The sequence below is a fragment of the Meleagris gallopavo genome, chromosome 13, assembly GCF_000146605.3.
Source record: "Meleagris gallopavo isolate NT-WF06-2002-E0010 breed Aviagen turkey brand Nicholas breeding stock chromosome 13, Turkey_5.1, whole genome shotgun sequence".
Taxonomy (NCBI): domain Eukaryota; kingdom Metazoa; phylum Chordata; class Aves; order Galliformes; family Phasianidae; genus Meleagris; species Meleagris gallopavo.
The window spans coordinates 3109247-3126501 of record NC_015023.2 but is presented as its reverse complement, the minus strand read 5'-3'; the positions used below and the strand labels follow the sequence as shown (position 1 = coordinate 3126501).

Sequence of the window (17255 nt, the reverse complement as noted above, 5' to 3'; positions counted from 1 at the left end):
GAAGGGAAATTTGCTGCTTGCTTAGTATTAGTGGAATTGTCTTTATTTATCCCAATATTCCTGATATACAAGATTGCTATTTCTGTTTTATTTTTATGGTTTTTCTTGCTCTTGCTGCTCCCTAGGTTCATAGTGTGATTTTTTCACATACTGACTTTGGTATTCTTCTGGGGGCCTTACGTGAATAGCATCTTGTATTTTTGTATATTTTAGATTCCTCTTTTATTTTCTATTTTGGCCACTTTAAATAATTTTGTCCCTTATGAAATACTGCTATTTAAAAATGCATGCCTAGCCAGGTATGGCTACATGCCTACATTTCTGCATTATCTAATGGTTTGAATGTTGTCTACTGTTTGTTTTGCAGCGTAAAGCAGCGTAAATGAAAAGTGGGCCCTTATTTGATTATTGTGATACACTTGTATTTATTGTTTATGCTTAGAGAAACCTTTGGTGACAGCAGTCAATACAGAATAGAAATTACCTTAGGAGTGTACAACTTTTCTGTAGTCTAGATCTCTCTTCAATAGATGAGTTGAAGTTTATAATAGTATCAGATTCAGAACTGGTGTCCTGTAGCTTGGGATGCTTGTTGTTTTGATATTCTTTTGAGTTGCTATGGCCACTTATGACCAGAAGTTTGAAAAATAAGATGTTTCCAATGACATTCCACTGAAAACTTGAAGGCATTGCTTAGAAATCTTTACAAGTTTTATATTTTCAAAACATACATAAGGCTGTATGTTTCTGATTTGTTTTGTACTTCACTGGACAAAATCATGAACTGTGTGAGAATGCAGGGTTTCTCTTCAGGAGGCATATTCTGAAAAAATCATTTGTGATACGCACTTTGGGAGTTTCACATCCTAATCACACAGTCGTAATAAAAAGAGATAAAGTGCAATGCGAAATGCATACAGTGTTAATATTGATTCTTTCATGTATTTTGTCCCAGTTTGCTGATAAAAAGGAATTTATTTATCTGGAGATAGAGGAAAGGATCATGGGAAAGAAATGTAAATGTCATTGTTCTAGTTTACAGCATAGCTTAATCTTAGCAATTATTTCCAAGTCAACCCTTAAGGCCTTCCAAGAAGCAGCAATATACACAGCAGTGACATTTACTGGGGCCTTGGCAAATAGTAAACAAGAGTGTATTACAGTTAACTCTTCACAGATTTTATCAAAATCTAAACTATCATAAAATACTTAAGGAAAATTAAATATATTGTTATAATTTGCTAGAAAACAAATATCTAGCACTGATCAAGAGACATCGTCAGTGAGAAGCATTTAGAAATCTAACGTGGTTCAGATGACAGAATCACCTTATTTTTTGTGGCCTTACTTTCCACATTATTCAAGTTTATGTAAAATTTTTCGTTAGAAAGAGAGCTGTTCAACTGGATGGCATGCACACATACATGCTTGCGTATCAGCATATCATCTACAGCTTGCATATCTATTTAAAAAAGGGTCATTTGAAAATTCTTATCTTGTTGTGACAGCCCGAGTTCTGTCTCCATAGGAACAGAAGCATCAGAAGGGTCATTAGTGTTGTTGTAGATTTCTCCTCTGACAGCCAGTTCAGCTTTGCAAGAGGAGGCATTAAACAAAGTGCCATGGAACTGGAAGATGTAACAAAAATAATAATTATGCTCTGATTCTTCAGGAAGCCAAAAAACCAGAACTTTTGTCATTATCATAGCACCTGCAAACTTCAAAAGCAATTATATTTTAAATTAGAGATAATTATGTTAATCAGTGAGAGTTATTTTAATTAACTGACCCAATGACGGTTCTGCATTCTGAAAATAACATTCAGCTCACTTTGGTAAATCCTCTGTGTCTTTAGTGAGAAAAAAGTATTTGAGGACAGTATAGAAGATCTGTCTAGAAAGGATTAAGCTTTATTCCCCAAATATGTTTCAGTTATGTACCAGCTTTTTGCAAGGAGGTTCTCAAGCTATACTTGCTACATGGTCATTTACTGCAGTAATGGAGCCTTCACTTATTTTAAGATATCTTTAGTCTACACTGGATGAATGGATTCCAGTGTAAAAATGTATTTCTTCAATGGCTATATTGCATATAATTTAGTTTAAAATTAACTTGCAGTAAGTGTCACTGCATGCAAAGCCTTCGGGAATGCTCTGAGTCCTAAGACTAGTTTCACTGAAGAGCTCTCTCTTAAAAAGGAGGCATTATACACTGAGGGAAAGTAAAACTGTCAAGCTTCTGGGAAGTAACAGACCTAGGAAAAATCAGTGCACCTGCAAAGTTTGGATATTGATTGAATGTTGTTATCCTTGTCACTTCTTATGTTTGTTAAAGAAAAAGATGAAACAAAATTCACGTTGACACAAGCTGGCACAAATCTTGGTCTAATCATCATCTGAGCTAAAGGGATTTGGAAGGTTTGAGCGGAGGTGAACACTGAAGTCTTGATTAGGCAGCAAGAAGTCATTTATAATTTACTTCACTGCTATACTTGCTGAATTTTCTAGCTTCTTTGTCAACAATAACATTTGATGTTTTAATTTGCCTCGGGAAGTGATGGCAGGAGGTAGCTATAGTCTTCCTGTGATATTCACAAGTATGTGTTTGTGAAATCATACTTGTATAAGATGCAGATATGCAGATTCATTAGGATGTGGAACCTTTGGGATCTATAAAGGAGGACTTGCTTTTTCTACCAGGTACGTTATCTCTTGGAATGGACAGAAGAAGACTTAGAAGATGAAGATGATGCAGTCAGTACATTGAAACCAGAATTCTGCCATCCATTATGCCAGTGCTCAAAATGTGGGCCAGCACAAAAGGTTGGAATATTCATTTTGTAAATAGAATAATTTGTATTCATATAATTCAGCTTTTAGCTCAAGGGAAATAGCATTCATATAGCACACCACCTCTGTATCTCTGTCCAAAAAGCAATGAAATATGTACAGACCACAACAGAACTCATCTGATGATAGTAAATTGTACAAAGACTGATTTATCATGGAGTACAGAGGTTTTAAAATACACTTTTTTTTTTTAAGTAAGGAAATGATTCAGGCTGTCTGGAAATAGAATGCCAATTACTTGCCCTTCAAGAAGAATTTCTACTTTTTAAGATGTACATCACCAGATAAGTCACTGGAGAATAAATCAAATTATAAATTTTCACTGCATTGGCTAATTTGAAGTAAAAGTATCCATAAAGAGCAAAGATGTGAGATGGCTTAAGTTTTTCTAGATTCCTCACTGCTACCTTACACTTATTTTGTGTAGGGTCTGTGGTTTGTTCTTTGATAACTTGTTTCCTTGCACTTCTGAATATGGAGGCCGTATGTTAAAGATGCCACACCTGGAGAGTGTGAAGTTCTGCTGGTGTTGGGGAAGGAATGGCACTGGCTTTGGAATTTACTTGCCTACTGAATGAAAAGCAGAAATCATTTGTTAACTGATCTGATTAAGCATATCTTTTAAAGAACACTGAGGACAAGCAGGATGAAAGATCTACCACTGTGAACATGAGGCACCCATGCAGTTTGTAAGAGGAGTAAAAATAAATACTGCTGTGTAAGCCACGTTGCAGGTAGTTTTCTTGACTCCCCATGGAGTCTGTGCTCTGGAACAATGATACTTGCACACGAAAAAAAATAATTTTAGTTATTATATGTATTACCTAGTAGTATTATCTAGTGCAGTAAGATAGGTACATAGTGTCTGCAAGACCATGAATGTCTATTTGTGAAATGTATCTCATAAAGTATTAACACCCAGTTTCTGTATGTAACAGCATCCTAACAGCTATATAAAAACTCTGGCCCTTACTTCCATCTCAACCTGCACAGCTTTTGTCCCTTTTTAATAACATGAATACTTTGCCAGGAATTTCCATATAGGGAGCTATCATACTGAAAGAAGAGAAAAAAACTTGAAAAATATTGCCAAGGTGCTGTTTTCCTGAACAACCAGCTGTTTTCCTGAAAGTCTTCAGTGAGGTTCTGTAGTTGAAGTTCTTGTAATGTCTGTCCATCTGCTTGGTGTTTTACTTAGTAGATACTTGATTGCTTTTTGGTCAATAGAAAGTAACAGAATTAATTATGTATTTTGTTTTGTGTACTCCTCAACAGAAATTTGCAAGGGTCCCTGCTAATGGCCTTGGTGTAAATATGTCAAATCAAGATGGTTTTACACCACTGCATATGGCTGCACTGCATGGACACTCTGACCTTGTCTCTCTCTTGTTGAAACATGGAGCCAGTATCAGTGCTAAGAATGCAGAACATGCAGCACCTCTTCATTTAGCCTGCCAGAAAGGCCATTCCCAGGTAATGGAGCCTCCTCCTAGATGCAAGCTATTTAACACGGAGCCACCAGCAAAAAACTCTTCTGTGAAATTAGCAACAAGATAAACTAGTTAACAGTTAGTTTATTGATGCTTAAGGCTGAGGTGATGGTTGATTGGTTCATGTGGCCTAAATTATGGAAACTAGTATGATAAGAATTAGTGCTTTTGATGGTCATCTTTTGGCAAAACTAAGACTTGTTTTCTTCAATCTTCTTTCTTCCATCCCTTTTTCATTCTCTATTTACAGATTTATACATGTAAGGAAATGGGCAAGATTGCGGTTAGGTAGAATCTTAAATTAAAAAGTTACTTCTTTCAACAGGTGGTAGAATGTCTAATGAATTATAATGCTAAACAAAATAAAAAGGATGCATATGGAAATACTCCTTTAATTTATGCATGCTTGAATGGTCACTATGAGACTACTGCCTTGTTGTTACAGGTAAGATCACTGAAAACAGTGTTCAGAATACTGCTTTTATGTGTTACTGGTGCTTGTTTAGGACTCAGATTAGTATTACTATTTAAGCTTTTGTCCGTTAAAATTACTCAAAAAAAAAGAGTATTTTTTCCTCTTCCTCCTTTCACAGTTTTTGATGAGATAAGTGTTACTTTGCAATTGTACAGCTAACTGCTTTTATGGAACTTCTCTGTGGCACATGGCAGGTTTTCTTGCTTGTGATTGTATCAAATTTTTTTTTTTTTTAGCATTTTGTGTGTTGTTGTTTAGTTTAAGTCTCCTTTAGACTTGGCCTATCTAGAAGATACATACAAAAAAGGAAATGAGTTTCTCCGTGAAATTGTAGCTATGAGAGAGTAGGAAATAATAATATGACCAGGTGGCTTATTGTTGAACTGGTGATTGCTAGCATATGCTTTCTGGTTTTGTATATAGCTACAAGGCTGCTGTTGCTTTGTTCTCATTGCTACATAGAAAATGAAAGGGGAGAGAAGCACAGTAATAACGTGCTATCTCAAATTTATGCTGCTTTTTCTTAACTCTGATTTTATTTTGCTGTCCAGCGTGGAGCTTCTGTTAACCTTTCTAATGCCAAAGGAAATACAGCACTGCATGAGGCTGTGATAGGGAAGAATGAAGCCCTGGTAGACTTGTTGCTTCAGAATGGAGCGAGGACGCACATACAGAATGAAAGGAACTGTACCCCTGCAGACTGTGCTGAGCCGGTGAGTGCAGAAAGTTTGCTTCCACCATTCGTTTTTCTAAAGTTCCATAGGTGTAACACAGATGTAATTGCTTGTCACAGCAGCATTTTCAGCCCTTCATTGCCGAGACATCTGTATTCAAAAGTTATATGTGATATAAAGACTAAGATGCCTGTTTATTGTACCATGACTTGTGATATGTGAAAACTGTAGTGCTTCTAAAATAAAAATCCTAGACAAAAAGGATGAGCCTAGGAAGAGTGAAAGCACATACATGTGTGAAAATGGCACTACAGAAAACACTAGTAGTGGCAGAGAAGGCAGAAGAAATGCGGGCTGTAGGAAAACAAACACCCTGTTCTAATCAGTTACCCTGCTAGCAATCTTGTTTCACCCACCATGTTTCACCCTTCGTTCTTTTTGATATCTTTTATCTTGTTGTCTTTCATTTTATTAATACTAGGTTATAAGGAATTATTCTCTAAATGATTCCTATCTTATTGTACTTAAGTAGCTTCTGACATGTAGCATAGCAGCCACAAAATTCTGTACTGCATCAATTTCAGCATACGTATTATCAATTTAATCATAAATGAGCTTACCCATCAATGGTATAATTTGAAATAGTTGACAAAGACTGCAAAAGCATTCTGTTACATCACACCTTGTGGAACACAGGCTTTGTCCAGAGTCAAGCTGATATGAAGTCTTTATTTACAAAGAGGTATTTTTGTGTACATTCGTTTCAGCAGCTAACACATCTGCATGAACTGTAATTCTGAAATTGTACTTTTATTTCCTTATTTTTATTTCAACATTCATGAAAATGGAAACTTCTAAAATTAAGAATTCAAATATCAGTAAGTTGCTGGAAACAGCAGCAAGCTATGTACCTGCATCAGCAGAGGAAGAAAAGGAATGTGAGCAGCATGCTACTATCAAGATAAGAAGAAAAGGTACCTATCCTCTATCCACTTATGAATAGAAAGAGATTTAGGAATTAATCTGAGACAATATGATTTACATATAATTAAAGAATAGCCAACTGTTTTTCATATTTATTACAGGAAACACTGAGAATAATATAACTAAATTCAGCAGACTTTTAATTACATATATGACATCTTTCACAAACTCAGTTTTTACTTCTTTGGTGCATAGCAGGGAATTTTACATACTAAATCATTTCATGTTAAAAAAAAATAGCACTTTTGAGATTATATAATTAACCATGCAATACTTTGTCCATTTCAGTGCAAAGAAGAAGGGATTAAATCACCTCTGGTTATCATCCACATTGCTCTAAAACAGATTAGGCAATGATACTTCAATGTGTTCTGTCTCTCAGATTATGGGACAGAAACCAAAGCTACAGAAATAATTTTCTAGGCCAGCAAGCAAGATTTGCAAAAGAATGCTTTTCTGTAAATGGCAGCATTTAGTACAGTCTAAACAAATTTATTGAGACACATGGTACAGTTTGATGGTACAGCTGAGCTGATGTAGCTTATTGCCACTTAAAAAAAAGGGTGTTACTCCTGGCCCATCATCACTTCATCTCTCCTTCCCTCCGCTTGTTGTTGTCTTTATCCACTGCTTCCTTAGGCTGGCTCAGAAGTTTTTCAGATGATTTCCCAGCTGATACAGTTCACAAGCAGAGGAGAAGGGGTATAACAAGAAACATGTTTTGTGCTAAGCTGCACAACTCAGCATAGCAAGGGGCCTACTATCACCCCAGTTGTGGAAAGAAGACAGTTGAGGCTGCATGGCCAGGACAGAGGGAAAAGGAAAGGTAGAAGTACCCATTTCAGCATCAATGAGTTTTAGTTAGACTTTTCAAAGTACCTCATCTGCTTCCTCAGGAAAGAACGTAAATATTTTGTTAAAACAAAGTTTATCACCATATACTGTTGCCAGAGACTGATACAATCCTTTCAAATATCATGGGAATAATTTTTAAAAGACCAGCAAAAGACATAACTGAGAAGTATTAATGAAGAGGTGGAAAAACATTAGTTATACACATTTGTAAAAATTGGAATGATGAGCCTCGAAGTCCAGAACTGGACTCCCCAGAATCTTGGCCACTCATGTTAATCTGATCAACAGTACTTACTCCTGCAATTTAAAATGGTTTAAAATTTCCGAAGAGAAATGGTGACTGACTCAAGTTATTACTGTAGTATTTTTAATACAAAACTTTTTCGCCTGTCAATAGATAACACTTTTCATTCAGAACTTTTTATTCTTCACTGTGACTAAGTTGTACTTATAGCTGCCTGTTCTTTTAAACTCCTAGTGAATGAGTCATGTGAGGAAGCTGATGATCCCATACGCAGGCAACATCAACTCGTCCAATCAATTAACAGATTTAACAAGTAAGCATAGAAGCTTTTGTGGAAGTACATTTATTCTTTCCCATAAGCAAACAAAACATGTAACTGTTCAATAACGCCCAAAAGTGGGCCAAGCACTGTTGCACATCAGATATGACTAAGTAGACAGATACAACAGTAGATATTAATCCAAAGAGGCATAAACATTAATATCATCAGACAGATGTTCTAGGTGTACTTGGTGGTGGTGAACGGCAGTGAAGCAGAAAGGGGAAAAGCTGGCCTCTGAAGGTAGTACTGGCAAACATATTTACAATAGTTTTTTGCACTGATTCTTGCTATGCCATAAATCAGCGATTTCTGAACCAGGCTGTTTTAAAAATATCTTAATGCTTCACCTGGACAGGTTTTGCTATTATCTTCCAAATTTCAGTTTATATTGTGTGATAAAATGATGCCCCATCTCTGGAGACTTTCAAGGGAAGGCTGGACAGAGCCCTGAGTAACCTGATCTAGCTGTGGTGTCCCTGTTCATTGCAGGGGAGTTGGGCCAGATGGCCTCAGAGGTCCCTTCCAACTCGAAGTATTCTATGATTCTAAAATATAGGAGATAGTAGTAGGCTGTTCTTTTGTGGAAAAAGTGACTGTCAGATAGTTGCCTTTGTGTGCTGAGATAGTGCCACCTAGAGGGTGGCATCGAGACTCATGAAAAGACTAAATGAAAGTATGTCTCTTTATCAAGTTAAATTTAATTTCTTTAAACTGTATTTTAGAGTAAAACATTTACGGAGAACAATAACAAGAGATAAAAGTGTCCCTAATTTTGACTATCAGTTCTTGCACCAGGTAAGAGGAAACACATTACTTGTATAATATATATCTGCTATTAACGTAGATACGTGTAACAGGGAAATCTCTTTACTAGTGGTGGTCAACGAATTCCCAAGGTTCTGATGTGCTTGCTAAATTGCTAATGTTCCATACTTTTCCAGACTTAATTGTACTACTCTACACATACTCTACATCCATCTCTTAAATGTCTTTCTTTTAAATTTCTTAAACCTCTTCTTGCAGACTTAATTTTTTTGTCTTTTCTGTTGCTTGTCCAGCAAAATCTAGGATATGCTTGAAAAATGTGCACATTGTGAGAATAGATGTTGCCAAGCAGAGGTGCTATTCACAGGAAAGAAAATTGTCAGTAAATTGATAAATCTGCTTCTAGGTGGAGACTTTTCACATGGGAGATAGCAAAATGGATGTTGCATTGTCAGCTGTATCACAGCTATATGTTGTGGTCAGTTCATCAGTGGTTGGGTGTACTGTGGCACCCTAAGTCAATGTAGCTGCTGGATGCTGCCCTACCCCCCGAGCATGCATTCCCTCTTCCTTCTTTGCACTGGCTGTGACTCTTACTGGAAATCTCGCTGAGCCTTTCTGGCATACTAAGTCAGGAGGAGAACAAACCTATTCAAAAGAAAGCAGTTTTCTACCAGGTTAGTTCGGTAGCTGTCTATTATTAGATTGATGTAGCCTCTGAAATGTGGACTCTGCCTCTCATCTTCATCTATAAAATGAAATGCTCTTCTATTTCATGGATCTCTTGTTAGGTCTAATATTTGTGAATTGAGAATGCCAAATCAAGGCCATAAAAGTGTAATATTTTATTAATTCTTTCTAGCATTAATAATAATACTCCATTAATTAAATGCTGGATTTGGATTTTTTAGTTGTAGGTCACCAAAGAGAGCATGTCACGCAAATACATCAACTGACAGAATATGTGACAATGATATATAGCACCATATTTGACTGTCATGGCTCTGTAAATTTACAGGTCATAGCCTCTTTCTGAAACTTTTTCAATTTTTGGCCATTATTTCAGCAAAAGGGTATTATAATTGTTTTCTGCCCTTAACTATTTTCTCAGAAAATCAGTCATTAGTATGCTTGGCCTTTTTTTTTTTTTAAATATATATTTCAAATTTTTATATCTAAATCTGCGAAGTGGCCAGCGATCAAGGAAGCCACCTTTTTTGTAAAAGAAAAGGCAGATATAGAAATGGAAGGTAGGAGTACTTGGAGTGACTGAACAAGAGTCTCGAAGGAGCACAGGGTCTCTCCCCTGACAGATCAGGTAGCAATTTGGCTTTTGGACATAATTCTGCAGTGTCTAGTTGAGCCTGTCTCTGTAACTGCTAGCACATTTCTTAGTGGTATGAGAAACAACTGTTACAGTAACTTAAGACCTGCACTACAAAAGATGTTTGTAAGAGATAGGATCATATCAGAAAATAAGTTTTAGAATGCTTTGATTGTCTTTTCAGTTCTGGTACTGATGTTATGCTGTGGCAAGTTGGCTTCTTCTTGTTTTCACATATTTAGATTGAAGATGATAAATGTCCTACAAAGTGCACTATTTCTAATTCTCGACTGTGTTCTCAGTGTCAATATCATGACATTAATGTGATAATTATATTCATGAAACTATTTTAATTATCCATGGTTGTGGTGAAGAAACCAGACAGTGCTTTTGACGTGCCATTTTTCTTTCCCCACAGTTAGCTATTAAAAGCTTTGATAAAACCAAGTTAAAATCTGTTGATACACTGGACCAGAACAAAGCTAAGATTATTGATGCAGAATGCAGTGGCGAATTTATGAAACATGATGACATGATAGAAACTCCTTGTAGGAGTAAATTAATGCACCGGAGACACACTGTTAATGTTCCGCTTTCAGCAGAGAGTGTCAGTGGTAATAGTTTATCCAGCCCTGGAAGTCCAAGTATTTCACAATCAAGAGACTGCTGTGATGACTTGCTTTCCAAACGTTGACAAAGAAGTGCAAATGTGATGTCAAAAGCTGAGGAACTAGGTGGTGTTGATTTCAGTATCCATTTGCTGCATATCAAAGAACTTGGTGACACTTGCAAGCTATGCCTTCAGAAGAGAATACAGGGATGACTCTTCAGCAGAAACAGAATGTTCCTAGAACTTTTGAAGACTGAATCTGTCTTGGAGGTAACTACAGAGCCAGATTGTTACTGATCTCAACAAACAGGGAAATACCGATGTGTGTAGGCAGTAAAGTTACCTTCCTGTTCTACTTAGCACTTACTAAAAAATCATATATAACAGACCAAACCCTGTATTGTATTTTTTCAGCCATCCACCTTGTTTTTAAAGTCTTTGAATAATTTTCGCATTTTTGGTTTTTACCACTACAATGGATAAATATATATAAATATATATATTTATATATACATAAAGATATATTGGATAACAAGCTATTTATTGACAGAGGTAATTGAAATGTCTATTTTTATTCGAATATTACAAACTGTTATATATTTCTGTATATTTCAGTAGCTGAGAAAACAGTAGTCCATAGCATCTGTGACACCATGTTAGACATATATACACTCTAGTAATATGAAGGGAACTAATCTTTCCTGATTTCTTTCTAATGCTCCCCCATATCAGATCTACAACATCAAGTTCTTTTTAGGAGCCAAGACAGTGGGGAGAAGTAGAGAACCCCTGCAAGGCTAAACTGTAAACTCAGTGTTCAGCCTGATCAAAAAATATGCAGAAGCAAGAGTGCATAAGGACACACAAAATTGTTTTAAGGTTTGTTTTTTTCTTCCTCTAAAGCTAGCCATTCAAAAAAATGCACGAATATTCGTGATTCTGAACCTGGGCAACGCCTGCAGTCAAAACCGCTGCTTAAGAGCCTGAACCCAGACTGTTATTTAAAGAAGTGAACTTCCATTTCTGAAAGGTACCTCTCACATCAGTTGGCTTTTGTTGGAATAAATCATTCCCAGAGCTGATCACTGAAGATCAGAAGCTCACGAGTAACTGAAATGGCTGCTTAGATTTGGACTTTGTTTTCTACTGTTTCGGTTACGGTAGTAAAACATGTACATAGCACAAGCCAGGTTCCTAAGTGCAGTATTTTTTTATTCTTGGCTCACCACATCCAGCTTTCATTTTATTTGTATGAATAATTCTGTTTCTTTTAATTGCGATATTAGTAAACTGCCTGGCAAAGTAGAAAGCTGGAGGACGTGCTGGTGATTTTTTCAAGTAACTTTTTAATCTAAGAGGTAAAATTCACAGCAAGTGCACATTTAGACATTTGGAGTTGAGGATCTTGTGTTTATTTTTCTAATAATTTATGCGTTTATCTGATTTTTCTAATGTGCCTTGGATTTGTGCCAAAAGATGGAAAGAAAAAGCTAGTAAAGTAATTCTTGAAAATGCTGTTTTCTTTGAGTGCTTATTTAAAGCATTGCGTCTTTGTATAGATTTACTTCCTTGTTTTTGTAGGCATGTGAAGAGTTCACCTTGTATCTATGTGTAAATTGAGGGGATCTGTTGGAATTTATAGTCACGTTCAATAGGACTTTCTTCCCTTTTCTACTCTACATTCATAGATTGGTATTAGTAGGTTGCGTGGTTTGGGATTTCAGGCATATAAATGTTAAATACAGAATTGTCTATGAAACTGAACATTTTCACTTATAAGTTCCTTCTTCATTTAAGAAAAGGTGGGATTGATGTTAACTACAGCAAATCAGAAGAGCAAGCGGAGAGGTGAACAAATGAACGAGTTAGTCTTTTTTCTTCCCGTGACACTACAAGGTTGTCCTAGAGCTTATCCCTGCTTGGGATGTTCTTGAAATATCTAAAGATTCATTGTAAAGTTAAAGATAGAAATAAAATTCCATAGATATGATTTCCAAACTAAATGCTGAGAATTTAGCTTATGTCTTAATTACAGTATGTGTTTTACCTAAATTAAGGTAAGATTTCATGACAGTCTGAATGAGAAAAATCAGCTCCATAGTTTTTTAATACTGGTGATACTATGCTACAGTGTGTAAGTGCAGAATATTTCTTAGAGTTGAGTAGCTTTGGAAACAGATTCTGAGTGAGTTTATTAAATACCTTTGGAAAGTGTTAGAAATAAGTATCAGAGGATGTGAACTCTGAATTTAGTTTTGTCTTTTATTAAAAACCAATTTTGACTACAATGGGTTATGGAAAACAGATTGTTAAATACTGTTCTATTTGAAGCATAAAGTGTTCCATTGTATTCTATGCAAGCAGTGAAATAGCTGCAACATCTTGATATAAATGACTATGTAATTATTTGGTTAACTTCACTTTTAAAATTTAGTCCATTTGATGGACAAATAGGCATTTCCCTGCTGTACAGACATCCTCCTGCACTACCTCAGCAAGTCTGGAAGTTCTAGTCACCAGGGGAGTTGGACTAGATGATCTTTAAAGGTCCCTTCCAACTCAAATGATTCTATGATCTTAAACTGGCTTTTTGTAAGAAGCTATACACAGCAGAGAAATTGCCCACAATAAGCAGTCACTAAGCACAGATGCAGGAACAGCAATGCTCTGAAGTGCCACATATTTGCATATCTATTCGCAGCTGTTATGTCTGTGGGTAGTGCCAGGTGCTACTGAGACTATGCATAAGTGTAGGACATGAAGCACAACTACGAATATACCAATATGAGGAGATGGGCTGATTAGGAAAAGCACTCTTCCTGTATTTTACAGGAATTGGCCAAGTGTTACACTAGTGCTTGCCTTTGGAAAACCTTTTCCTCTTGAATGAATTATAAAATTTCCCCCCTAAAAAACCCACAAAACTAAAAGTAGCTTCATTAACTTGAGTTTTCTGCTGCTGTTCTATCTGAACAGTTGTCCTCTTGAACCCAAACCCACTTAAGTGACCAGACCATGCTTCACTTTTACTTCAGTGTTCAGTCTAGGATAAAGCTTACTTCCAGGCATTTTGGATTTGTATGTACCAAAGCACTTAAATCCTGACCAGTTGCAAATAACATCTAACAAATAATTTAGGTAAGTGAAAGATTCCTCTGACATGCTTAACCAAGCTTATCATTAAAGAAATATACTAATATTCTAATATGGTGATTGTAGGCTAAACTCAGATAAGATTTGAAGGGAGTACTCCTAGAAATTCTCCCCAGCTGTCTGTAGAACAGCCACGCTAAAGTCATGCTTTTTGCACAAGAATAACACACTTACTAGTGCTCACTTTAAGCAGTTTTATTCTGTTCCAAAAAACACTGCAGTTAGGATCATACATGTTTATGTTAAATGATGTCAGAAAAGGGCTTTGTGGTTGTAGAGTATTTGTCAGCACAATGTTTTTGAATAAATGTACAGCACAAGTTTTAGTTTATGCATGCAGGAGTTGCAGAAATTTAGGAAAACTGATTGCTTTTTTTTTTATTTAAGAAACACTCCAGCCATTTGATAAAAATGGAGGTAGCTTTAAGAATGTACGATACCAAATGTCTGAACAGTGCTGTGTTACAATTACACAGTTAATTTTAACTTGTCTTTTTTTTTTGTGAGACAGCCTGATTATTTTGTAGGAGAACACTTCAATTGTATGATGGTAACAATTTCTTTCTAATAGAGACTGCCCCCAATCCAAATGCAAATAATGGCTACTTTGATGCTTTAACTTGAATTTATAAATTTCAAGTAAAGAGCCGAGAGTCTATGAGCTGCTGGAGAGGCTTCCTTCAGGGGCTCAGGAAACCTTGTTTCTAACACTTTTGTGACTTCGACTCTGGAGGTAAGTCCTTTAAACTCCTGCAGGGAGTGGCTGTTCCCAGCTTTACACTTAAGTTCTCATGTTACCGTATCTCCAATAGCAGCAAGTTAAGGGTGTACTGGTGCTGAAAGTATAGCTTACACACTGAGTAAGGGGCAACAATTTTCATGCCACTCAAGCAGTGGAGAGCTCCACATTGCTCAGGCCACTTATACTACAAAAATTTAAGTTATAAAATCCCCTTCTCAGGTGTATTTTACAAGACAAGTTCATTTGTTGGCCTTTATACATATTTATATATATTAAAAAAAAAAGTAAAGAAACGTAAACATTTTCAGATTTTGCATTCTGCCTGATAACTGTTGTCTTTGTCCAAGCTGTTTATTTGGCAGTCTTACAGTAGTATTTAATAATCATCCTCTTCATCTGAATCCAATACTTTCCTTCTGTTGAACTAAAATGAAATACAAGGGTCACAATAAATCCAACACAGAAAAAGTCTTTCAAACTCCACCCATCTGACAATCTATTACTGGGAAGCAGAAGTTTCACCCCATCGCAACCTTCCAGTCCCTACCTGGCATAATGGGAGAGATCAAAAGACAGGTCTGTCTCACAATACAACACTGATATCCCAGTGATAACATCTGCAAGTTAGACTATTCCTAAAGGTATAACCCAATACTTATTTAACAGTGTGGATAAGAGAAGTGATGGTAAATACAAAGAAAATTTCTATGCTGAACTGAAATAGTGCACTACATTCAGTTTTCCTGCTTGAGTTTGTAACTGTATTAAATTACATACATATTATTTTTATATTTTATTATCTATAATAAACTATATTTAGGAAATGAAACTTACCTTTACTGTTGTTTTCTTTTCTGTTTGCTGACTCACTTTTTCAAGTATTTCTATCAAACCTTGTTCTGATACCTAGCAAAGTAGAAGTAGTATCAAACAAATGAAACGCATTTTCCATTGTAAAAAGTGTCTGACTGATGAATGATACCATAGTAGTTAGAAGTGTTCCTAAGTGCCCTTTTCAGTTATTTAATTTTATGAATATTAAAAACATTAAATATACTTAAGAGAATTAGGTTTGAAAATTAATATATGCAAAAAAATACAGGGGAAAAAAAAGCAAGACATAACTCACCTTTCCAGGTAGCTGTCCAAATCTTGCCATCTGTATAAGATAATTCTCTACTGCTTTTGCTTTGTCTGGTTTCACAAGTGCCAAATTGCTTACTGCAACAAAAAAGGCTCTGTTCAGTTTGCTTTAGAACACACTTTGAATATCTTCACTGTCACTTTTTAGATACTAAAGTAGGAAACTATCCTCTTTGTGCCAGGATGATGAAATAAACTGAAGAAGGCATTTTGACAAAGATAAAAGAAAAAGCTGCATTTCTTACTTTTAAATATTTGTTCTTTATTAGATTAACTAACATTGACTCATTTCAGTTCTTACTACTAATTCATGGGAGGACTGGATTAATATCTTTCAGATGTCAGTTGACCAGTCCCCTCACTCGTACCACCAGTTGAAAAGCGGAACTAGTTTTCCCCTCAACAATTTTTTTCAGTGTGGCCTCTATACAGACGTGTATGTTCTCGATTTGAGAGGTGAGAATTCTTTATTTAAAAGTTTCTTGGATACTTACATCTGGCACGTGCTGCTTGATCAAGAACTTGAGCTAAAATTGTATTTCTTATTTCTGCTTCCCTGTAATGGAAATTAGATACATTAAAAGGGAGATTTCAAACACATGAAACAATATGCACAAAAACAAAGTTTACAGAAGAGTTTCATTTGTATAACTGAAAGTAACCCTATATTTATATATTATTTCTTCTGTAGCATTTCTGCCATGGGCAGCTGTACATATCAACAATAAAGCATTAACTGACAACATCTAGAGTTCCCCTTACTACATTTATTTATTCATGACACCTTGCCAGAAAGACCAAACCATGCTAGCTGCTGTCAAGATTCTGTGATCAGTTCCATTTAGTTCCAAAAGCAGTGTTTGTCTGATCAGGCACCAAGAAGTCCATACAACTGCAGGACAGAACTAAACCTTACTATGCATTTAGCAGTTTCCACTAAGCCTTCATATCCTGGGAGTTTTAGTTTGTGTGTTTTAGTTAATACAAGCCCTAAGCTCTCACCCCAACTTCTTTCAAAAGTCTCTAGTTATTTTTTTCCATTTTCTACTTTGGAAAGTACAGAACTGCTTTGTTTGTTTTTTTTTTCCTTGTACTGAAATCTTTCATGTTTCAGGTTCTTTGCTGATGGTTTCTTCCAACACCTGAAGCTCAGCTGAGAAACACAAAAAGAAGGGGGGTTTCAAGACGATTAGACGAGACACTGGTGACAGTCAGCAGTTCCCATCGGTACCTCTGCTTTGCCTCCTGTTGCGATGGATCAGAAGTATCCTAAAAAATGAGACGAGAATAAAAAACTAATAATCCAGAAACGTCACTGACAGGACAAGAAGGTTAAATATTTTAGTAGAAATCAACGCGACCCAAACCGGCCTGCGGGGCTCCATCCCGAGCATCGCCGCCCTCGCAGCAGCCAGGCCTCCCCGCCTCCGTACCGCAGCTCCGCAAGCTCGGCCCTGCCCGCACGTCGCCCCGGGCGCCGCCAGGGCTCCCCGCTGCACGGAGGCAATGACGCTTCTCAAAGGTCGTGCGGGGCCCCGCGCCTTACCCCGTGCTTGGCCTGCAGCTCGGCCAGGCGCTGCTGCCGAAGCGCCGCCAGCTCCTCGTCCGCCATGGCTGAGGGACGG

General features: G+C 36.6%; 2 protein-coding genes across 5 annotated transcripts in view; one reads left to right on the top strand and one right to left on the bottom strand.

Moving 5' to 3' along the window:
* Positions 1 to 12104, top strand: part of ANKRD27 (ankyrin repeat domain 27) — a 40964-nt gene extending 28860 nt beyond the window's left edge. For 2 of the 4 annotated variants that reach the window (XM_010717758.3, XM_010717759.3), the window contains exons 22-29: positions 2700 to 2822; positions 4125 to 4322; positions 4665 to 4784; positions 5366 to 5527; positions 6354 to 6462; positions 7806 to 7884; positions 8616 to 8688; positions 10401 to 12104. In XM_010717758.3, coding sequence (XP_010716060.1) covers positions 2700 to 2822; positions 4125 to 4322; positions 4665 to 4784; positions 5366 to 5527; positions 6354 to 6462; positions 7806 to 7884; positions 8616 to 8688; positions 10401 to 10676 — 1140 coding nt within the window. In that variant the 3' untranslated portion in view covers positions 10677 to 12104. Of the gene's footprint in view, positions 1 to 2699; positions 2823 to 4124; positions 4323 to 4664; positions 4785 to 5365; positions 5528 to 6353; positions 6463 to 7805; positions 7885 to 8615; positions 8689 to 9064; positions 9336 to 10400 lie in introns of all 4 variants that reach the window. The other 2 variants (XR_002119215.2, XM_031555430.1) reach the window with 2 other exon arrangements.
* A 2133-nt stretch (positions 12105 to 14237) lies between these two features.
* Positions 14238 to 17249, bottom strand: PDCD5 (programmed cell death 5). The gene is made up of 6 exons (XM_010717756.2): positions 17177 to 17249; positions 16862 to 16899; positions 16125 to 16186; positions 15617 to 15708; positions 15322 to 15393; positions 14238 to 14911 (listed from the first exon to the last, which is right to left on the bottom strand). The coding sequence occupies exons 1-6, from the start codon at positions 17240 to 17242 to the stop codon at positions 14864 to 14866; spliced, it is 378 nt and encodes a 125-aa protein (XP_010716058.1). The 5' UTR covers positions 17243 to 17249; the 3' UTR covers positions 14238 to 14863.
* Positions 17250 to 17255: the final 6 nt, after the last annotated feature.

Bases quoted from the DNA above. Each gene is read 5' to 3' on its own strand.
- PDCD5 (XM_010717756.2), bottom strand. From the start codon at position 17,242: ATGGCGGACGAGGAGCTGGCGGCGCTTCGGCAGCAGCGCCTGGCCGAG. The intron at 16,900-17,176 runs GTAAGGCGCGGG...CTCATTTTTTAG, and splicing joins AGCTGCAGGCCAAGCACGGG to GATACTTCTGATCCATCGCA. The intron at 15,709-16,124 runs GTAAGTATCCAA...TTTTTGTTGCAG, and splicing joins TCAAGCAGCACGTGCCAGAT to TAAGCAATTTGGCACTTGTG.